The sequence below is a fragment of the Canis lupus genome, chromosome 27 (assembly GCF_048164855.1).
Source record: "Canis lupus baileyi chromosome 27, mCanLup2.hap1, whole genome shotgun sequence".
In the NCBI taxonomy this organism is placed as follows: Eukaryota; Metazoa; Chordata; class Mammalia; order Carnivora; family Canidae; genus Canis; species Canis lupus.
Genome location: NC_132864.1, coordinates 15775144 through 15798891, shown reverse-complemented (window position 1 = coordinate 15798891; position 23748 = coordinate 15775144). Strand labels below are relative to the sequence as shown.

Below are 23748 nucleotides of genomic sequence, written 5' to 3'. Positions count from 1 at the left end.
AACCCCAGGACCCAGGAACCATGACCTGAGCCAAAGGCAGATGCTTTACCAGCTGAGCCACCCAGGCGCCCCTATTTATCAACCTTTAGAATACTGGCTTGCTTCCCTGGTGCCCTCCAAACCCACCAGTGAGGTTTTGACTCTGTTTCAGTGCTGCTCTTTACTCCTGGATGTAAACATACTTGATGGCTTCCCATCCATTTCAGCCTCATCCTTACTGGTGCTTAGTGTATCCCACCATTAGCAAGTGGGCACCTATTCAGGTTGGCTCCTGAGTCCTTTAGATAGGACTCCGCAGTCTTCCACGGCTCCCTTGCTTGCTGGTACGACAAAGTGTTCCGGGTTCATCTGTAGATGTCCTGTCCTAGACCTGAGCAGAGCCACTTCTCTAAGAAGTCTCAGTTCCTCTGGGTGGAAGTGGAATTTAGAGATTATGACATGGGAATAACAGGGAGTACATAATGCTACTGGGTTAGCCATCATTTCTAGGACTTTCCCACAGGATCTATCTACTTTCTTTCTATCCGTCTTCCTTTCCACATAGGGAGCAAACTGTAATCTGCCTTTCTATCTTCTTGACTAATTTAGGATATAGATTATTTCATTTGCTCTCCCGTTAGATTTAGAATTAAAACTAGTAAGATTATGCTATACCCTCATATTTATATGTAAACACTCTGTATATAGGTGATACATTTATTTACATATACACGTCCAACTCAACCATCAGTACTCAGTAGCAACACTTAACTTTTCTTCTCGGAAATAAGATACAATGTGGAACCAACTCTCAGCTAGTTCAATAAAGCATTTTCCCATATATATAAAACCACCATCTAAGAAGACACATAATCTTTTTTCTCCTTCAGCAATCATCTTGCTGGGCAATTTGGCAACATCTACAAAAATTTAAAATGCACATACTTTTAATTTAGCAATTCTAATTCTGGGAATTTATTCTTCAGGTATATTCACAAGTGTGTGAAAAAGGAAGTTCACCAACCACTCTTTGTGATTGCAAAGATGTGCGAACAATCCAAAAATATGTCAATAGGAGAACAGGTAAAATAAATTATGCTATATCCATAGAATGGAATATACCACAGAAATAAAAAAGAGGGGATCCCTGGGTGGCTCAGCGTTTTAGCGCCTGCCTTTGGCGCAGGGCGCGATCCTAGAGTCCCAGGATCGAGTCCTGCATCGGGCTCCCGGCATGGAGCCTGCTTCTCCCTCTGCCTGTGTCTCTGCCTCTCTCTCTCTCTCTCTTTCTCTGTGTCTATCATAAATAAATCTTAAAAAAAAAAAAAGAAAAAAGAGAAAAAAGAGAATGCTTTCTATCTATATATACTCATATGGAAAGGTCTCTGTGAAATATTATTAAGTAGGAAAAAAGCAAGGAATGTATCTTATGTTGTAAAGTATATTTATGATAATCATATACATATATATATATACTATACACACATATCCTACATATATACACACAGAAATATTTAATAGGAATTCTTAAGCATAAAAAATTTAAAACTCAAGGTACTCATGTAGGCTGATATTTTTATAAAACTCAGAGGGGGTGCCTGGGTGGCTCAGATGGTTAAGTGTCTGCCTTCAGCTTGGGTCATGATCTCAGGGTCCTGGGATAGAGCCCCACTTTGGGCTTCCTGCTCAGCAGGGAGTCTGCTTCTCCCTCTCTCTCTGCCATTCCTCCTGCTTATGCTCTCTCTCAAATAAATTAAAAAATCTTAAAAAAAAAAAAACTTAGAGGGAAAGAGAGAAGCTAGATATATAGAAAAAATTGGGGGGCCCATGAAACTTTTAAGGGTAATATTTATCTTTGAGAAGTGATACTGAGAAGAAAGGAAAATAATTTTGTATTCTTCATTATGATTGAATTCTTATTATGTAGGTTTTTACTTTAATGTTTTTTGTATGTTATATTTAAAACTTTAGGGTGCATGGGTGGCTGAGTCACTTAAGCATCCGACTTGTGATTTAGGCTCAAGTCATGATCTCATGGATCATGAGATCGAGCCCCAAGTGGGGGGGGGGGTGTCTGTGCTCAGCAGGGAGTCTGCTTGAGATTCTCTCCCTCTGCCCCTCCCTCTACTTGGACATGCTCTGTTTCTCTCTCTCTCTCTCTCTCTCTGTAATAAATAAAAAATAAATCTTTAAAAAGTAATTTTTAAAAGTTTAAATATTTTAAAGAATACATTATTGTGTGCTATTAATGACAGATGGTTGAATTAACTGACTCTTGTAGAATTTGGCTACACTGGTGCCCCCCGAAGCCTCTGTGGCCATGGATGGGTTTCTGGGGGGAGAAGCTGAGTGGTTGTGACTCAGATCCTCAGGCAGCATTACCTGTGAGTGAGTGCTTATAGATTCCTTGCACAACTGCGGCCATGCGGAAAAAGGAGAAAGCCATGTAGAAGTTCCAGTTCTCAGGGAGAGGGATCTCCGAGTGAAGACAGTACATCCTCAAATACTCCTCTGCAGTAGGGATTCCCAGCTGAGTGAAATCACAGTCACTCAAACCTGAGGAGACAGACAGAGCCATTTCTGAGCAGTCAGTGATTTCTGCTCCCCTGTGGGCGCAGGCTTCGAAATTATGAAAATCACCTCCTCCCTTGGTAGTGAGTTCACAGCTAGTTTACAGGGTCAGCTCCTTGTTTCAGCAACTCTTCTGCCCTCACAAGGCTGGGATCCCAGCATGAAGCTAGTCACAAATTGGCCCTGAAACATTTTAGACTAAATTGGCAGTAAAGGAAGGAATAAAAGGCCTCCACTTCCATCTGGATCACAGTTCAGGGTGGAAGCATATTATTTTCCATCAACCATTTGATAAAAAGCAATATTAAAAGAAAAATCCTGATCCTGGAGCACCTGAGTGGCATCCGACTCTTGATCTCAGCTCAGGTCTTGATCTCAGGGTTGTGAGCTCAAGACCCACATTGGGCTCCACACAGGGTGTGGACCCTACTTTAAAAAACAAAAAAGGTCTTGCCATATTATGAAAAAAATAATTACAACAGATAAAATTTTTTACTGATTTGTTTCATTTGTAACCTTTTCATGGCTAGAAGCATGTAATACATTTTGTTCTTAGGGCTTTGTCCTGGAGTATACCTATCCAGGAGTATGCTATACCTTATAGCATAGGTAAAGTTATTCCTACAAAGATGTCCAAAGCCTTTTTTGTGAGGTTGGGGGGAGGTAATATAAAAGAAATCAGAAACAAATTAAATATCCTAATAGGAATCAAATGTCTTGATTAAGTTAATTCTATTCCAGAAAATCCTATTCCATCATTAAAAATGATGCTGTAGAAGAAATACTTAATGGCATGAAAACATGTCCAAAATATATAATTAAGTGAGAAAAAGCTGGCCACAAAACTATAGAATAGCTTTCATTTAATCCAACGTATGTACGCACACAAAAAGATGAAAATATTGGCAGTGGTCATCTCTGGGACTAGCGAGGACTTTAACTTTTCCCTTCTGTTATCTGTTGGCTCCAAAATCTTTAAATAAACTTGTATTTTTCATTTAGAAAATTAAATAGAAATTAGTTTTGCAAAAACAGAAGAGGGTTCTATACACACATCCTTCTCAGTTAAAATACCCCCTCCACCCATTTCCCCTCACTGACAGGAATGCATCCCACGTGCATTTTCCACCAAAACCACCAGACCCTCAATTTCTCGCATCCATGCTGGCACAGCTACTCTGGTGCTGCAGATACTCAGAGAATGGAGCTGCCTCCTTTCCCGTTCCTTTCCCCTAAGCAGGTCCTACCTCGCAGCAGGGAAGTGGGAGAACTGGATGGCAGGTAATGAGCCAGGCAGCTGCAGGCCACATCCACAAGGGGGTCGCCTACGGTGGAGAACTCCCAGTGGAGGACAGCAAGCACCTCAGCCTTTTCTGGATGGAACACTAGGTTGTCCAGCCTGAATAAACCACAGAAGGAATGGAGAGACAGCTCTGCGGAAACTGAGCATTGGGGTGTATTCTGTGCCAGGTGTCTTCCATTTGCCCCTCCAAATGCACTCCTCACCCTCTTTGCCCCTCAGTCCCCTTGTCTACGAGCTCCTTGCCCTCTGGCTCAGGTGGACTCAGCCAGTGAGGACACCAGCAGGAGACAGGAAGGAGCAGACACATAAGGGACGCTGGGGTCCTTTCCCACAGCCCACAGCTTTGGTCAGGCAGCCCTCTCCACATAGCAATCCTCTGGGTTCTGGTAGCTCCTTCTCCACTGTGATGGCTTTCAAATATGGCTGCAAATTCTTTGACACTTAAGAGTCTACTTCTTTGGCTTCTAACAAATATAATGCAAGTAGAAGTGATGCTACAGGACTCCAGAGCCTAGCTCACAAAGGGTGATGAGCTCCCAAACAGCCCTCTCTTGGAACACACACCTTTGCGGCCCTAAGCCCCCAGGTAAGATGTCCGGCCACCCAGAAGCTGCTCCACTGGAGAGACCATGTGAGAACCACAGAGACAGAGACATAGAGAGACCCAGGGAGCCCAGCTCTTCTGTCTTCATGCCACGCATGTGAGTGACCCTTCAGGAGATTCCAGCCCCCAAATGAAACCAGCTATCCTGTCCTCAGACTGCCGATTTGTGAGCAAAACAACTGTCATTGTTTCTAGACATGCAGTTTTGGAGAAGATTTTTATGCAGTCATCATAACCAGAGCACACATGTGAGCGCCATGCTCAGCTTTCTTTTCTTTTCTTTTCTTTTTTCTTTTTTTTCTTTTCTTTTCTTTTCTTTTCTTTCCTCCCCTCCCCTCCCCTCCCCTCCCCTCTCCTCTCCTCTCCTTTCCTTTCCTTTACTTTCCTTTTTTTAAGATTTTACTGGGGGATCCCTGGGTGGGTTTGGCCCCTGCCTTTGGCCCAGGGCGTGATCCTGGGGTCCCAGGATCAGGTCCCACATTGGGCTCCCTGCATGGAGCCTGCTTCTGCCTCTGCCTGTTTCTCTGCCCCGCCCCCTCTCATACATGAATATATAAGTAAAATCTTTTTTTTTAAAGATTGACAGAGAGAGAGAGACAGAGAGACAGAGAACACAAGCAGGAGGAGGCACAGATGGAGAGGGAGAAGCAGACTCCCTGATGAGCAGGGAGCCCTATGTGGGTCTTGATCCCAGGACCCTAAGATCATGACCGGAACTGAAGGTAGACGCTTAACCCACTGAGCCACCCAGGCACCCCTACATGTGTACTCTCAAACCTGGGGCAGTAATAACTCCCACTGTTGCACAGGAGAACAAAAAGCTATCTGGCCCCAAATGTCAACAGGCCAAGGTGAAGAAACTCTGCCTTAAAAGGCCACGCACAAGCAGATCCTCCATAAAGGGAATAATTCTCAACTGTAAATCAGGCTCAGACCAGCTGCTTAATTTTCCCTTTGAGTGCCCTGCCCATCATTTTTCACATCTAGATATTCACCCCTCCTCACAATGGTGCCTACCTGAAGTCCCCATGCACCACTGTCATTTTCTGTTGCCTTGGAAGATGGCATGGCAGCCATTGGATGAGCCTCTCCATCGCCGGGATGGTGCGGGTTTCTGAGGCTCGATACTGTTTAATCCAGGTTTGCACCTGATGTGAAATATAGTCCCCTGAGGAAAGAGAATTAGAACATGGTATGCCACTCTGACATCCTCCAAAAGTTCCAAAAAGTAACGAAAAACAGTAAAAGCCCTAGTAATGCTCTGTGGTATCATCTTCTGATGACTTATGAGTTTCTCACACAATGCTCCTGCTGCCGTGGCTGGATCACTGTGATCTGGGTATTGTTCCCAGCCACGTGGCCTGCAACCCTGATCCCTGGCCCTCTCAGACATCTGACAAGCTTCCCAACTGCCCTTAAGAAATCCCTTTTTGGCTAAATAACAGTAGTTGGCTAAGAGCATGGACTCTGCGGCAGGCTGCCTGGGTGTGATTCCCAGCTCCGCCATGTTCTCTTTGTGATCTCAGACAAGTGACTTAACCTCACTGTACCTTGGTTTTTCTTCATCAGTGAGATGCTCCTCAGAGAGTTGTTGGGAAGATAAAATATGTAAATCTCCTGGAAATGTTCCTGGAGTGTAGTAAATACTCATGCATATTTGCTATTATTTGGTTGTTTGCTAAGAAACCCAAGACATACTACCATTGAGGAACTTGTAAGTTATATCTGGGATCAGACACTGGAAGAGGTTCTGGAGTCAGCTCAACTCATAGTCAAGGCTTTCAACTGATTTAAGCCTCTCTGAGCCTCCCTTGCTTCTTCTGTATGAACATATTGACACCTAAATTCCACAGGACTAAATCCTTACATAACATGCCAAATACTGAGCTGCACAGAAGGCTGCTCAATGAATGGTGGCCATTATTATTATCCTGATTATTGTCAACTGGCAATTATTGTCACTGTTAATATAATTAACAAATGTGTCAGGTCCATGGCTCTAGTGAGGCCCTCATGCCTTATCTGAGAGAAGAATGGTCCCCAGAGGCTGAAGGGTTTGAAGACAAGAAGAAAGAGATCAAGCTCTTTCTGCAGAGTCCACTGCACAGCTGGAGCATCCAGATACCTGCCCATTGGAAGATCTAGTTGAGCCATGAGAAGCAGAGATTAAAGTTCACAGGAATTTAATCCAAAACAAATCAAACCTTTAGAAGTAATTTCTAGGGCAGCCTGCGGGGCTTAGTGGTTTAGCGCCTGCCTTTGGCCCAGGGCGTGATCCTGGAGACCTGGGATCGAGTCCCACGTCAGGCTCCCTGCATGGAGCCTGCTTCTCCCTCCCTGTGTCTCTGCCCCTCTCTCTCTCTCTCTCTCTCTCTCTCTCTCTCTGTCTCTCATGAATAAATAAATAAAATGTTGTGTTTTTTTAAAAAAAGAAGTAACTTCTAGTTTTCAGAACTACAGGAAATAGAAGACGGAAGTAAATGAAACCATAAGGGAATAATCAAGACGAATATATAAGACGACTGACTTAGTCTGTTAAAAAACTCATTGAAAAAAAAAAAAACAGGTGTGTGGGGGGATGTTCTAGATTCCTTGATCAGATCCCGATTTAAGGGGGAAAAAATCTCATGTATAAAAGATAAAAGGGGAGGGGCACCTGGGTGGCTCAGTTGGTTAAGCATCTGACTCTTGGTTTTGTCTCAGGTCATGATCTCAGGATTCTGAGATCAAACCTCACATCCGGCTCCACGCTCAGCATGGAGCCTCCTGGAGATTCTCTCCCTCTGTCCCTCCCCCCTAATCTTTCTCACTCTTTTCTCTCTAAAATAAATAAGTATTTTAAGAAAAAAAGATATAAGGGGATAATTGATGAAATTTATCTGAATATGGGCTGGGTTTTATTTTATTTATTTATTTTATTTATTTATTTATTTATTTATTTATTTATTTATTTATTTATTTTTAAAGATTTAATTTATTTATTCATGAGAGGCACAGAGAGAGAGAGGCACAGACACAGGCAGAGGGAGGAGCAGGCTCCATGCAGGGAGCCTGACGTGGAACTCAATCCTGGGTCCCCAGGACCACACCCTGAGCCAAAGGCAGCACTAAACTGCTGAGCCACCCAGGCTGCCCTGGACTAGGTTTTAGAGATTCAGGGAAAATTGTAAATTTTTGTGGATGTGATAATGGTATTGGGGAATGTCCTTATTTTTAGGAAATTCATACTGTAGTACTTAAGAGTCATGTGTTAGGGCCTCTACAACTTGTACATATACATATATGTACATATATGTATACATATATATATATATACATAGAGAAGCGTGAGAGAGAGACAGAGACAGAGATAAACAGAGTGAGAGGGAAAGAGAAAAGTGAATATGGCAAAAGTTAACCATTGTTAAAATTAGTAGTGGGCATATATAGTTATTCATTGCATTATTTCACATTTCTGTAAGTTTGAAAATTATCCTAAGAAGTCAAATACAAAAACCACAATTGCTGAGCTGGGGCGCCTGGGTGGCTCAGTTGGTTTTAAGCATTGGACTTTCAGTTTTGACTTAGGTTGTGATCTGAGTCATGGGATCGAGCCAAGCCTCAAGATCTACACTCAGTGGGGAGTCTGCTTGAGGATTCTCTCCCACTCTTTCTGCCCATCCCCTGTCTCACAACACTCTATCAAAATAAATAAATCTTTTTAAAAAAACAAAATCCCCATAGGAGCTGAATCTTTGTGAAAGAGCCTTTCAGGAAAATCTCTTTTTTTTTTTTTTTTTTTTTTTTTTTTTTTTAATTTTTATTATTTATTTATGATAGGCACCCAGAGAGAGAGAGAGGCAGAGACACAGGCAGAGGGAGAAGCAGGCTCCATGCACCGGGAGCCCGACGTGGGATTCGATCCTGGGTCTCCAGGATCGCGCCCTGGGCCAAAGGCAGGCGCTAAACCGCTGCGCCACCCAGGGATCCCTCAGGAAAATCTCTTACATGGATTTGGGACCTCCCACCACCCCAAACACACCAACCAGCGCTGTACACATTCCCTTCTCATGGAAAACAGTTGCAGCTGCCCCTGTTTCTGTCTCTGTTGGCCACTGGTCTTTATCAGGCCTGCCAAGGCATGGAAACATCCTTCCTCAAGGAGACTGCCCCTCTGGGATAAGAAAAGAATATTATGTGCTCCCTGCAGGTCAGAAAGGTAGAAAGTTTCTTTGTGGTAATTGGACTGTAACTAAAGGATCTTTGTCAAAACTCTCTCTTAGAAATAATGTTTGTGTGCAATCTCTTTTTTAAACAAATTTAAATATGTATTCTTGAAATAGATAATATATTCACATGGCTTGTAATAAAGTGACAAAAGGGCATACAGTAGTCTTTCTCCCACCCCTCTGCACAGCCACTCAGCTCTTTTTCCCCAAAGGCAACTCATGTGACCAGTTTCTTTTTTTTTTTTTTTTTTTTTTTTAAAGATTTTATTTATTTATTCATGATAGTCACAGAGAGAGAGAGAGAGAGAGGCAGAGACACAGGCAGAGGGAGAAGCGGGCTCCATGCACCGGGAGCCCGACGTGGGATTTGATCCCGGGTCTCCAGGATCGCGCCCTGGGCCAATGGCAGGCGCCAAACCGCTGCGCCACCCAGGGATCCCTGACCAGTTTCTTAGGTACCTTTTTGGAGATACTCACTTGTGCAAGCAAATATTTAAATATATTTAAATATGTAAATATATCTAAATATGCTACCCTTCGAGCAAATGGTAGTATCTGTTTATAGTTAATGCCCTGCCCAGCTGCTGGATTTCTGACATAACCAGAGAAATTGCAGGTTTCTTTTTTTTTTTTTTTTTTTTTTTTTTGAAATTGCAGGTTTCTTGAAAAGGAAGGTATGATGCCCCTGTAGCTGGATCAGTGAATCTGAAGCATGATGAAACTGCTTTATGCTATCAGGCTCAAAATACAGCCAGTAGCTGGGGCTGGTCCCCCTTGGGTCACATGGGGACAAATGCAATCACATCAGATTTCTGCTTTGCCTCTTTGTGCTAAGAGGTCAGTGGAAACAGCATCAAGACAATCCACTTAAAAAATAAAAAACAAAGGATCCACTCAGACAACGCATGGAAGAGACTTCCAAAAGCTGTTCTCCTTCCAGGGCAGGAAGTCACACTGCCCATCACTTACTTTGCCTGAGCCTTTATCTTCATTCCTAGCACTGGGATAGGTACCACCTCATTTGCCTTTCCTGTCCATTGTGTGACGGAGGCAGTGCAGGACTTGTTTGTTTTCTTTTGTTTTTTTGTTTGTTTGTTTGTTTGTTAACCAAACCTTTACCATTGAGAAAACTCTGACAAAGTGAGGTGACTTGCCCAAAGTCCTTGACAAATTAGCATCCAGCTTCTGCTCCAATGCTCTTGTCATCTTGAAATAATTGATCAATATGGACAACACGTGCTGTCTTTGTCTTTTGGCCCTTTTACTGGTGACTAGCACTGCCAGATAAAATACAGGACACCCAGTTACATATAAATTTCAGATAAAAACAAATGAATTTTTATTTCCAAATGAGGTGGAGGGGAACCCACACTGAGTTGGTATTTCTAGTCAACAGGCTAGAATGGTAGTGGTGGGGGGTGGTATGGATCTAGCTGTACCTGGAAGGGACAGGGAAAACCCTCTCAATTTAAGCTGGGAAGTCAGCAAGCTTTCTCTGTTGTAGCAAAGTGTTTCAAACTGATTAGCTGTGGGGACTCAGCTCACATGTGCCTATGGAGATATGGAACTTTAGGTGACTCAGCAGAAATGGCAGGAATTGACGTACATAGGACATACTACAACCTCTGATGTGGTCCTACAGAAAACACGTTTTGGTTAAAAGCAGACAAAGAAAATACAGCTTAGCTCTCTCAGCTTCTTGTTGACTATAGCCAAGAATACATCTTGGTCAACTGTCAAAAACAAACTTTTCAGGGCAGAAAAAGTGAAATTCTTTGGCTCTATGCTAAAGTTTGTGCATGGAGACAATGGTAATGGTGGTTTTAAAATTGTGTATCTGTCAAATTTATAGAATGCTACACTCTAATACACCTGACTTCAAAAGAAAGAAAGAAACAAACAAACAAACTGACAATGAAAAGAGGATGAAGAACAAATGGAACTCTCAGACATTAAGAAACAAGCAGAAACAAGTTCTATAAACAAACCACATTGGCATAATGGCATTTTAGAAGTCAATACCTGTTGAAAAGAATATTTAGGGGAAAGAGTAAAAAACAGAAGTATCTGAAAGTACCAAAAAAATAAAGATTGAAATGGTCCAGCAAGATCAAAATTGCAGGGAAGAGAGATTCCATAGTCCATGAAGGGATGTATCCAAGGATATATCTAGGTAAGTGACACCTCCATTAAAATGAAACTGAGGGACGTCTGGGTGGCTCAGCGGTTGAGTGTCTGCCTTTCGTTCTGGGAGTGATCCCAGAGTCCCAGGATCGAGTCCCGCGTGGGGCTCCCTACATGGAGCCTGCTTCTCCCTCTACCTGTGTCTCTGCCTTCTCTCTGTGTCTCTCATGAATAAATAAATATAATCTTTAAATAAATGAATGAATGGGACACCTGGGTGGCTCAGTGGTTGAGTGTCTGCCTTCAGCCCGGGGTGTAATCCCAGAGTCCCAGGATCGAGTCCTGCGTCCGGCTCCCTGCATGGAGCCTGCTTCTCCCTCTGCCTATGTCTCCGCTTCTCTCTCTGTCACTCATGAATAAATAAAATATTTTTTAAAATAAAATTTAAAAAAATGAATGAATGAATGAAACTCAATCTCCAAGAAGGGTCCTAAGAAGCTCACCTCACACTTACCAAACAGTAGGTGCATTAATACCCTGACATCATGCCAGTCCTGAAAACAGGGACACCAATGAAGGACCCATCTGGACAAAAGATAAATGGCCTCGTGCTCACCGTGTTTCCCGTAGTCTTGTAGGCCTACAGCCTTGAGGTCCACACTGTGAATTTTGCACAAGACTCTGTTCATGGCAGTGTATATGGCCTGCCTCTGGCTGAGCTCCAAACCTGGCAGAGAGGGGTCTCTGTAGATGAGGCCTGGGCAGTATTCCATCAGATAGAAGGGAATGCCGATGACCCTGGGAGGGACAGGGACAGGGCGTTTCACTAGCCTAGCTCATAATATGGCAGTTGTTAGTCATGGCATTGCTTTTTTTTTTTTTTTTTTAAGATTATTGATTTTAGAGAGAGAGCACACAAGAGAGAAGGGGGAAGAGCAGAGGAAGAGGGAGAAAGAATCTTCAAGCTACACTGAGTATAGAGCCCAATGTGGGGCTCGATTCCAGGACCCTGAGATCATGACCTGAGCCGAAGAGCCAGCAGCTCAGAGCCACCAGGCACACCTGCATTGCTCTTTTTGACGTCCTATGTGTTTGCTCCAAATGCTGGGGAAGGAGTTCAGACCTAGAGTACTAGACATTTCCTTTCCTTTAGACATAAGCACAGAGGGTTAGAAGTACCCCATCCCCAAACCAAATCACACACACAGCCCTGCCTGTACTTTTTTGCCAGCATGCCTCTCTTCTGTTTGGTCCACTCAATGAAGCTATAGGAATGCAGTTTAAGTGTGATACTGTAGGCGCACCTAGATGGCTCAGTTGGTTAAGTGTCTGCCTTCAGGGCAGCCCTGGTGGCGCAGCGGTTTAGTGCTACCTGCAGCCCGGGGTGTGATCCTGGAAACCAGGGATCGAGTCCCGCGTCAGGCTTCCTGCATGGAGCCTGCTTCTCCCTCTGCCTGTGTCTCTGCCTCTCTCTAGCTCTCTCTGACTGAATAAATAAATAAATCTTAAAAAAAAAAAAAAAAGTGCCTTCAGCTCAGGTCCTGATCTCAGAATTCTGGGATCAAGCCCGGAGTTGGGCTGTGCACTCAGCCGGGAGTGTTTCTCCATCTCCCTCTGCCCCTCCCACTTCTCCTGCCCACTTTCTCTATCTCAAATAAATACATTTAAATAAAAACAATGATAATGTAGGAGAACAGCATGTTGACAGGGAGGCTTTGAATCCATACAGAACCAGGTTTAAATCCCACCTCTGCCATTTCCTAGTAGTGTGATGGTGAGAGATTTATTAAATCCCCCTGGGCTTTGTTGCTTTAATCTGTAAAACTTCAAAGGGCTGTTTTAAGACATAGGGAAGCAGGAGCACCCTGGGTGGCTCAGCGGTTTAGCACCGCCTTCAGCCCAGGGCCTGACCCTGGAGTCCCAGAATCGAGTCCCACGTCGGGCTCCTTGCATGGAGCCTGCTTCTCCCTCTGCTTGTGTCTCTGCTTCTCTCTCTCTCTCTCTCTCTCTGTCTCTCATGAATAAATAAATAAAATCTAAAAAAAAAAAAAAAAAAGGATTTAGGGAAGCAAATAGGGCAGCCTAGGTGGCTCAGCGGTTTAGCGCCACCTTCAGCCCAGGGTGTGATCATGGAGACCTGGGATGGAGTCGCATGTCAGGCTCCCTGCATGGAGCCTGCTTCTCCCTCTGCCTGTGTCTGTTCCTCTCTCTCTCTGTCTGTGTCTCTAATGAATAAATAAATAAAATCTGAAAAAAAAAAATTAGGGGAGCAAATATACATGGAATGCCTGGTTCCAATGAGGCTTCAATAAATATCCCTTCTTATTGATGTTCTTTCTGTCATTACCGGATAGTATGTGTGATACATATACCACCCTATAGTATTAAGGTGACATACCAAAATGTCATTAATCAATTTTTTAGTCATTACTAGAAAACAGTTTTCTATTCTAAAATGTTGTTTTGAAAATTCTATCATTAAAATTGTTTATTCTGACTTGACCATGGGCTAGCTATTAAATTTATTATTAAATTATTGTTAATTGGGACGCCTGGGTGGCTCAGTGGTTGAGTGCCTGCCTTTGGCTCAGGGCGTGATCCTGGGATCCAGGTTCGAGTCTCGCATCGGGCTCTCTGCAGGGATCCTGCTTCTCCCTCTGCCTCTGTCTTTCTCACTCGCTCACTCTGCGTCTCTCATGAATAAATAAATCTTAAAAAAAAAAAAAATTCCAAAGAACAGGGATGCCTGGGTGGCTCAGCGGTTGAGCATTTGCCTTTGGCTCAGGGCGTGATCCCGGAGTCCCAGGATTGAGTCCCACATCAGGCTCCCTGCACGGAGCCTGCTTCTTCTCCCTCTGCCTGTGTCTCTGCCTCTCTCTCTCTGTGTCTGTCATGATTAAATAAATAAAATCTTTTAAAATAAATAAATTATTGTTAATTATCTTAAGTATAACACTGTTGTGATTATGAAAGAAAATGTCTTGGGGGGATCCCTGGGTGGCTCAGCAGTTTGGCACCTGCCTTTGGCCCAGGGCGCGATCCTGGAGTCCTGGGATCGAGTCCCACGTCGGGCTCCCAGCATGGAGCCTGCTTCTCCCTCCTCCTGTGTCTCTGCCTCTCTCTCTATGTCTATCATGAATAAATAAATAAATCTTAAAAAAAAAAAAAAAAAGAAAATGTCTTGGGGTACCTGTGTGGCTCAGTCAATTAGGTATCTGCCTTCGGCTTAGGTCATGACCCCGAGGTCCTGAGATCAAGCCCCACATAGGACTCTCTGCTCCTCAGGAAGCCTATTTCTCCCTCCCCCTCTGTCTGCTGTTCCCCCTGCTTGTGTGCTTTCTGTCAAATAAATAAATAAAATCTTAAAAAAAAGAGAAAATGTCTTTATTTTTAGGAGATATATGCTGTATGCAGCTTACTTCAAAAGATTCAGCCACAAGCAATTGATAGAAAGAGAGAATACAGTTATTTATAAAATGTATAAAGTTATAAATTATTAGATAGTATAATTATTACGATTACATAAAATTATGTAATACACATATATAAACATATATATATACATATAGAAAGCAAATACAGCAAAATGTCATGAATAAATAAATAAAAATCTTTTTAAAATAAAAAAATAAATAAATCTGAGTATTACCATGAATCTTTACAGAGGTCAAGAACTTTGGGGACAGGCACTCCAGCATTTGCAAGGGCTTTCATTGTCCTGCCAGAACAAAGAAAAATGAGCAATAGTGCTGGCTGAATTGAGATTTTCTTGAAACTATTTTTCTGAATTAAAATTAGTACATGCAGAAATTAAAGCAATTATTCAAGTGACCCCAAAATAGACAAGAAGAACAAAGAAACAGATGGCACAAACCAAAAACAAATAGAAAAATTATAGAACAAAGTTAAATATTAATAGTTACATGACATTAATTAGACCAAACATTTTAATTGAGACAGATTGTCATACTGCATAGAAAAGTAAGACCTAACTATATACTATCTATAGGAGAGATTCTTTTTTTTTTTCTTTTTTAAGATTTTATTTTATTTGGGATCCCTGGGTGGCGCAGCGGTTTAGCGCCTGCCTTTGGCCCAGGGCGCGATCCTGGAGACCCGGGATCGAATCCCATGTCAGGCTCCCGGTGCATGGAGCCTGCTTCTCCCTCTGCCTGTGTCTCTGCCTCTCTCTCTCTCTGTGTGACTATCATAAATAAATAAAAAATTAAAAAAAAAAAAAAAAGATTTTATTTTATTTTATTTTATTTTATTTTATTTTATTTTATTTTATTTTTTTGAGAGAGAGCACATATGAGGGAGAGCAGGGAGGGGGACAGAGGGGAAAAGAGAGAGAGAGAAAGAATCCCAAGCAGAACAGGAAGGCTGTTCCTGTGGCTCCATCTCACAACCCTGGGATCATGACCTGAGCTGAAATCAAAAGCCGGATGCTTAACTGAGCCACCTAAGGTGCCCCTTGAGGAAAATTTTAAATGTTTTATTTTATTATTTATTTTTAAAAGATTTTATTTATTCATGAGAGACACAAAAAGAGAGGCAGAGACATAGGCAGAGGAATAAGCAGGCCCAAGTGAAGCCTGATGTGGGATTCAATCTGGGGAATCTGATGTGGGATTCAATCCCAGAACCCTGGGATCACGACCTGAGCCAAAGGCACATGTTCAACTACTGAGCCACACAGGTGCCCCGAAATTTTTAAATGGAAAAATAATTCCTTGGTCTTATCAACAGTAATTGGTTCCTGCTTTTGCCTGCCTGGTGTCCTTTCCCGGCTTCATGTTCTGAAAATAATACTTGGGCTTTCCTTTTGGAAACGGTTCTCTGCAGCTGCTGTCAGTCCACATGGTTTGGGTGGGAGGAGCCCAATCGCTGGTTCCAAGGATGGGCACAAGACCCAGATTTGGCTAATCTGAATAATGCATCCTCCTGACCCCAAATGATGATTCACATTGGCCCAATGAGTCAATCTCCGGAGGTATGCTAGAACATTTGCTGAGGTTATGGAGGAAGAAAGAGTGGAGACATGGAGGGAGAGAGAAAATGAACAGGTCCTGGTGACATTATTTGGCCCCTGGATCTAGTCATGCCTGAAAGACTTAAGTAATGAAGCCAATAAATTTTACTTCTCCTTTTTAAAAACAAACAAACAAACAAACAAACAAACAAAAACATTTAAGGGGCACCTGGGTGGTTCAGTTGGTTAAGCATTTATCTGATTTTGGCTTAGGTCATGATCTCAGGGTCCTGGGATAGGATAGAGCCCTGTGTTGGCCTCCCTGCTCATCAGGAAGTCTGCTTCTCCCTCTCCTTCTGCCCCCCACCCCCTTCCCGCTGCTCCTGCACACATGCATGCACTCTCAAGTGAATAAATACAATCTTTTAATTAAAATATTTTTCAAGGGCTTATAAAAGGCAGTGTGGAGGGGTGTCTAGGTGGCTAGCTCACTCGGTGGAGTGTGCAACTCTTGATCTCAAGGCTGCAAGTCCGAGCCCCAGGTTGGGTGCAGAGTGCTAAAAAAATTTAAAACATAGTTAGGATAGTATTATATGTGGTTTGTATCTGTTTTTATTACACTAAAATTTTATCATGACATTCTTGCATTATTTAAGTGTACTTTGTGTTGGCTGCAGTAACAGCATAGTCATGAAGGCTGTGGAATCCTACTGCCCCTGGGTGTGAGGCCAAACTCTGTCACTCACAGGCTAGTTATGTGTCCCCGGGGACACTGCTTTATGAACTTTAAGCCTTGCTTCCCAAAAAATAAATAAATAAATAAAAAATAAAAATAAAAAAATAAAAAATAAAAAAAGCCTTGTTTCCCTCACCTGTAAAATGGGGATCATAAGAGTAACATATCACAGGTTGTTGTGAGAATGCTTTGGGTTAACAGTACATCCAAAGCATTTATTATAGTACTTGGCATATACTAAACACTCAGTAAATGTCAGCTGTTACACAAGTAGATATGCCCAGGTTTAATCGTTTCCCAATTATTGTACTATTAGGGTGTTTCCAATTTTTTAAATTATAAACAACATTGTGGTGTCCCTATTAATGCATAAAGCTGTTTTCCCTATTGAGAAATATTTTTTTTTTTAAATTTTTTTTATTTATTTATGATAGGCACACAGTGAGAGAGAGAGAGAGAGAGGCAGAGACACAGGCAGAGGGAGAAGCAGGCTCCATGCACCGGGAGCCCGACGTGGGATCCGATCCCGGGTCTCCAGGATCGCGCCCTGGGCCAAAGGCAGGCGCCAAACCGCTGCGCCATCCAGGGATCCCGAGAAATATTTTTTAAAGAGAGATTCCCTGGGTGTTATTCTGTATGTTGGCAAATTAAACACCAATAAAAAAATAAATTTATTATTACAAAAAAAAAAAAAAAGAGAGAGAGAGAGAGAGAGAGAGAGATTCCTCTTGGGATGCCTGGGTGGCTCAGCAGTTGAGTGTCTGCCTTCAGCTCAGGTCGTGATCCCAGAGTCCTAGGATTGAGCCCTGCATTGGGCTCCCTAAATTAAAATCTTTAAAAATAAATAAATAAAGAGAGATTCCTCTAACTGGAATTTTTTTTAAAAGATTTTATTTAGTTATTCATGAGAGACATGAAGAGAGAGACAGAGACATAAGCAGAGACATAAGGAGAAGCAGGCTCCCCACAGGGAGCCCGAGGCAAGACTCGATCCCAAGACTCTGGGATCACGACCTGAGCTGAAGGCAGACGCCCAACTGCTGAGCCACCCAGATGCCCCCTCAACTGGAATTATTAGATCTAAAAGTGTGACTACTCTAAGGTTTTTAATAGATTGTGTCATGCTGCTTTCTAAAATTCTCCAAATTGTTCAAATTTACGTTTGACATTTTATAAGCAAATACCATGTTATATTTCATCTCCATATGCACATTTTATTCCTTTACTAAAATGGAAATTCTCTGCATTCCTGGATTTCTAGAATGTCAGTGTAGCAATCCAGAATTCCTCGGTACCTCTGGGAATAATCAGAGGTGTTTGCAAGCAGGGTGCATAAGAACAGAATGAGGGCTTCACACTTTTGGGGTTTCTCTCCTATAAATACACACCTGCTACTGCGTGGGCAAATATACAAATGCTCAGAAATAGCTAAAGGTTTTCTCCTCTAATGACACCCTAAGGCTTCATAATTATCAGTCACCAGTGTGTGCAACACTTGAAAAAGTCAGATTCCGAGAACTAAAAAGTCCAGAGGAGAGCCAGGAAACAATGCAGACAAGAAGGGGCCAAGAGATGAAATCACATTTTCCTTACTACTCTGTGACACTCCTGTAGAGCAGGCTGGGCTGGAAGGAAGTAGGGAGCAGAGGAAGAGAAAGGCTTCCAGCGCAGTAAGCCCCATGCTGGAGCCCATCCAGAATTTTCATCTCATTCTTAGAGTTTGGAGCTAGTTTTTTTTCCAACCTACTAAGTTTAAATGTTCCTATTTGCAAAGGAAACTATTTTATATGGGAGAAGTTATAATATATTTATTATTTTACACATTTTCTTTCTTTCTTTTTTTTTTTTTTAATTTTATTTATTTATGATAGTCACATAGAGAGAGAGAGAGAGAGAGAGGCAGAGACACAGGCAGAGGGAGAAGCAGGCTCCATGCACCGGGAGCCTGACGTGGGATTCGATCCGGGGTCTCCAGGATCGCGCCCTGGGCCAAAGGCAGGCGCCAAACCGCTGCGCCACCCAGGGATCCCTATTTTACACATTTTCTTATGGAAAACTTCAAACATACACAAGTAGAAAGATTTATCAGACTCCCACATACCCACCGCCCAGCTTCAACAACTATCACATCGTGGCCATGCTTGTTTTGGCCTCAGCCCCATTGATACACTGAATGTAAGACCAAAGGTATTAAGGTCTTTAAGACTCAAGGGTTAGACTAGTAAGTATTTCAGTAATGCCTTTCTTTCACCCAGGGGTGAAAAAAGTCTAGTTTTCTACAGGATTAGGTATAGAAAAGAGAAAACAAACTTCTGAATAAATTTGGTTACACGTTCTTATTTGAAATAATTTTGGAAATTCATACTCACAGTGTTAAGTGTGTCAGGGCACTTTGACAGAGTGCTCGCTTGTCATTTCAGGGCTGAGCTGCAGAGACAGGCTGGGGGTGGTGAGAATACCCCAGCTCTGAGAAGTTACCTGAACTCCCTCTCCAGTGCATGGGTGGATGGAACAAGTGTTCCCGGGGATTTCCTCCTCAGAACCAGCTGGTGGTTGGCGAGTCTGACATAGTAGGTTGGGTTTGACTGCCCCTGCTCAAACTGGAGGAGTTCCAATGGGCCTGTGAGTTTGAAAACCAAGAAAACTAAAGCAGTTCTGAAGACCAGAGCTGGGCGTTCCTGCTTTCTAACGAGCACCACATTTGGGACACAGAATGTTCCAATTTGGGATGCACCTTGTCCTTGGGCGCTGGAAGCTCAGGTGTACCTCCCAGCTCAGGTCCACTACCATGTGGCAAAGGCTACTCCATTTATCCCATAGTCATTCTCACTTTCTACAGTGTCCAATTTTGTACCTCTTGCCAAATCCTGTTCTGCGAAAAAAAAAAAAAAAAAAGCTTTTTGGTTGTGGTGTGTATCAACCACAAGTATAGTCATGGCAACCCATCATGCTAAATGGAATGCTTTAAGCCTGAGGTTAAAAAGTGCCCCTGTGTGTCCCTCAGCCCATACTCAGCCAAACCATGCCTGACGCTGGCCTGAAAGCTGAAAGGAGCTTCTAGAGGCCTACAGCCTGAGCCAAAGTGCTTTCACCAGATACTCTCTCTCATCCCAGGGGGCCGAACTCTGTGGCTCCCTCCCAGGAACATCCTAATTAACCCTCAGCTTCATAACAAAACTGAACCTTGGACACAGATTCGTTTCACGTCAGAGGAGCAGGCAATGGGAGTTTGTCTGAGTTAGCTGGCCTGCTCCAAAAGGGTCCCTCAGCTGCGCAGAAGGCCCTAAGAACAATCCAGTCCCCAGAACAGAATGTGAAGCTCCACACAAGAAGTCTTTTTCAAGGACTGAATGGGTGAGGCAAAACCTTATCACCAGGTAGAGATGTCTTCAAAAGTCCTGGAGGCAGCTTTTTATAATCTAAGGGTGAAATTCAAAGAATGAAAGAGGGACCTTTGGAGAGATGAAGACAGCTTGTGCCATTTAAACTCATGCAGGGATCCCTGGGTGGCGCAGCAGTTTGGCGCCTGCCTTTGGCCCAGGGCGCGATCCTGGAGACCCGGGATCGAATCCCACGTCGGGCTCCCTGCATGGAGCCTGCTTCTCCCTCTGCCTATGTCTCTGACTCTCTCTCTCTGTGTGACTATCATAAATAAATAAAAATTACAAAAAAAAAAAAAAAAAAAAAACTCATGCAGCTTCTTAAGTCACTTTCACAAAACAGGCCATTACCTCAAAACAATTAGACTCACCCCAGTGCCCCGGGGCACATGCCACCGGCTCCAGGTCCCAGAGGACCCCTGCCACACCACACTGTCAGGTGGAAGAGGGGGCGCATGGCCTTTTGGGGTTACTGCCTTTTCCCAAGCAAGACTGAATGCTGCACACAGATCCACGGAGCCCAGGGGATCTTTTCCTCCCCACACCACCTCTGTCTCCAGCATATTCCACCAGGGTTTGAAAGTGAGGACCAGACTGAAATAACCCTTAGAGAGTCAGCAGAATACAAACACATAAATACCTGTGCTTTGGGTCCCCAGCAAGTCTTTGAGGTACTTCTCCAAGGAATCTCTTGGAATTTCCACTGTTTTTCTCACAGGGCAAGTGTTTGGAATAACCATTCTCAATGTAAAGCCCAAAAGGGCTTCTAGTTCCTTTATGGCAGTCTCTGGGTCATTGACCTGGTTTCAAGGAGAATATTGAACACGTGATCACCAGTCAACCCTGACCTGGCCTCCTGTCTGTTCTCTAAGAGTAGTTCTTTAGGGGGAGCTGGCCAAGGAGTCAGGTCTCTGAGCATGGGCTTCAGCGGCCAGGATATTCAGCTAATGAAGAAGCTGGAGAATGAGCTTCCTCTTCCCATTTAACTCCTAACCACATTAAGCCTTCTCGGTGGGAAGAGTACCAGTTCAGAGTCCATGCTGCTCCTCCACGCCAGGAGGGCAAACTACTGCGCTGTGGCTCCCACCCTGTCCCAAAGGCCCATCAGCTTCATGATGAAAACCCAAACATAGGGAGCAAATGGGAGACCTCCTCTCATGTGGCTTCTTGAGCTTCGCAGCCATGACCTGGGTGGTCATGCGGCTGGGAGCTGCTGGCTCCCCACGTCACTAGGACAGCCAACTGCCATCCCAAATGTCTTCAGCCTGCCATTCACCTCCTTGTGTAATTCTTTCTCAAACTCTTCTTAGTACGTGCTTGTCCTACTGCCCTTTGAAAATGTGAGGGGCTCATCACATATAGACTTTCTAATTAATAAAAAAATAAAACTACAGCAGCATGGGGGAAAACCACTAAACACAACCAGGATTGTCAACAGGACTGCACAGAAATGCTTAGGCAAGTGCCAGGTGCACAGCGGGGGTTCAAAAAATAGTGATGTTGGGATCCCTGGGTGGCGCAGTGGTTTAACGCCTGCCTTTGGCCCAGGGCGCGATCCTGGAGACCCGGGATCGAATCCCACGTTGGGCTCCCGGTGCATGGAGCCTGCTTCTCCCTCTGCCTGTGTCTCTGCCTCTCTCTCTCTCTGTGTGACTATCATAAATAAAAATTAAAAAAAAAAAAACTTAAAAACTTTAAAAAAATAGTGATGTTACCTGTATGGTGTGAATGCCAAGGCTGGCGGCTGCTTTTAGATTCGGTCCAAGATCATCAAGAAAAATGGACTCAGAAGGCTGCAGGCCAAGCCGTTCCAAGCACAGCCTATAGATCCTGGGGTCTGGCTTACAAACACCTTCTAGGCAGGATTCCACCACCTGAGCGAGGGATAGAATGACAGATGAGTGTCTCTAAAACATGGTGCTCCCATATGCATACTACCAGGTTTTTAGAAAAGAAAATAGGATAGTGGAGATTCGTTATAACAAGTTAGCTTAAGAGTGTTATGATATAAAATAATGTTATTTTTAAAAGTCAGATATGCAAGGCACCTGGGTGGCTCAGTTGGTTGAGCATCTGCCTTCGGCTCAGGTCATGATCATGGGGTCCTGGGGCTGAGCCCTGCATTGAGTATGTGCTCTCTCTCTCTCTCTCTCTCAAATAAATAAATAAAAACTCTTTTTTTAAAAAAATAGGTTGGAGGGATCCCTGGGTGGCGCAGCGGTTTAGCGCCTGCCTTTGGCCCAGGGCGCGATCCTGGAGACCCAGGATCGAATCCCACATCGGGCTCCCGGTGCATGGAGCCTGCTTCTCCCTCTGCCTGTGTCTCTGCCTCTCTCTCTCACTGTGTGCCTATCATAAATAAATAATAAAAAAATAAATAAAAAATAAAAAAATAGGTTGGATATGAGAATACTAGATTACTACTAGGGGGCAAGCTCAGAAAACCAGGGTTCTGGTTCAGACGCAGTGACCTTGTGCAAACAGCAAGGCCCTAATGGGCCTCCGTGTCATCATCAATAACGTGGGAATACTAATTGTTATCTTACCTATCATAGGTAGGTATTGTTGAGAACTTTAAATAAAATTTGAATGAGTTCCAAAATGACAAAGCATTTTGCTCATGTTAGACTGTGGCTACACAGAAGAGCTGTAGGTTTCAGCTTTAGGAAAAGTACTTCACCATTTTTTCAAAAAGAAGACACTGTTTACTACTACAAAAGACACATGACCTTAATGTCTATATTTCAGAAGTTAAACACAAAACAGCCACCCGCAACTTAGGTAAATCCCACAGAAGGACAGATGGACACCAAAGATACTGTTTGTGGCAAAGATACTGTTCCTTTTACTCAAAGAGTTCCTTGTGTCTTGACAGCCTTGCTTCAACCAGGTATGTGATCTGGAACTAGCAGGGGGTTGTGGGGGTGGGGGTGGCTACCAAGGGTTCATGAGAACCCAGCAAAAGCTGTCCCCCTGCCAGGCTACCTCTGATCGATCAACCCTTTGCAGGTCCTCACACTGTCCCCAGGGCTTAATCTCCTATAAATTGGGCCTATATTTGATACCCTCTGGTCTACCCTGAGAATAGAATTCAGTCTCTGCTCACCCCTGGGAGGACTCACATTCTCCAAGACCAAGGATAAACCTGAGGGCCCCTCCCTCCCTCTACTCTACACTGCATTATTTAGAGTTCAGTGAGAACTGCCCTTTCAGGTAAATACATGTCCTGAATATTTTGGACCTCTCTGCTTAGTCTCCCCTGTCTCTTAAACACCTGAATAAGCTAAAAAAGACAAGCTCCTGGCACACCTGGGTGGCTCAGTAGTTGAGCATCTGCCTTTGGCTCAGGTCGTGATCCTGGGGTCCTGGGATCGAGTCCTGTACTGGGCTCCCTACAGAGAGCCTGCTTCTCCCTCCACTGTGTCTCTGCGTCTCTGTCTCTAGTGAATAAATACACAAAATCTTTAAAAAAACAAACAAACAAAAAAACACACTCCCTATAAAGAAAACATCAGTAGTGGGTAGTAAAGAAACTGGGTGTTTCAGACGCAGCCCAGTGTCTGTGCCGCAGGGCAGCAACACAGCTGTACTGGCTGACAGGGGAGAGGGCCACATTCTCCAGAACAGACGTCTCTTGGGAGCCACTACTTTGAGAGTCACCGAGTTGGGGAAGTGAAAAAAATCCTTCAGACTTAAGTTTGATAAGATCCCTGGCCTTCTCTTTCTATTCCATTTTGCAAGTTGAAAAAGTTCTGGAGATTTATTTCACAACAAGGTGAATATACTTAATGCTACTGAACACTTTAAAATGGTTATGATGGTAAATTTTATGTTATGTGGGTTTTTACAATAAAAACCAAGGTAAAAATTT

General features: G+C 43.5%; 1 protein-coding gene across 8 annotated transcripts in view; it reads right to left on the bottom strand.

Annotated features, from left to right (window-relative positions):
- Positions 1 to 23748, bottom strand: part of ACAD10 (acyl-CoA dehydrogenase family member 10) — a 47718-nt gene that overhangs the window by 10097 nt on the left and 13873 nt on the right. For 6 of the 8 annotated variants that reach the window (XM_072802537.1, XM_072802541.1, XM_072802535.1 and 3 more), the window contains 8 exons: positions 21593 to 21751; positions 20518 to 20677; positions 18976 to 19117; positions 14439 to 14507; positions 11406 to 11587; positions 5475 to 5625; positions 3798 to 3949; positions 2362 to 2535 (listed from right to left, as the gene is read on the bottom strand). In XM_072802537.1, the coding sequence (XP_072658638.1) occupies positions 2362 to 2535; positions 3798 to 3949; positions 5475 to 5625; positions 11406 to 11587; positions 14439 to 14507; positions 18976 to 19117; positions 20518 to 20677; positions 21593 to 21751 (1189 nt within the window). The remainder of the gene's footprint in view (positions 1 to 2361; positions 2536 to 3797; positions 3950 to 5474; positions 5626 to 11405; positions 11588 to 14438; positions 14508 to 18975; positions 19118 to 20517; positions 20678 to 21592; positions 21752 to 23748) is intronic. The other 2 variants (XM_072802540.1, XM_072802539.1) reach the window with 1 other exon arrangement.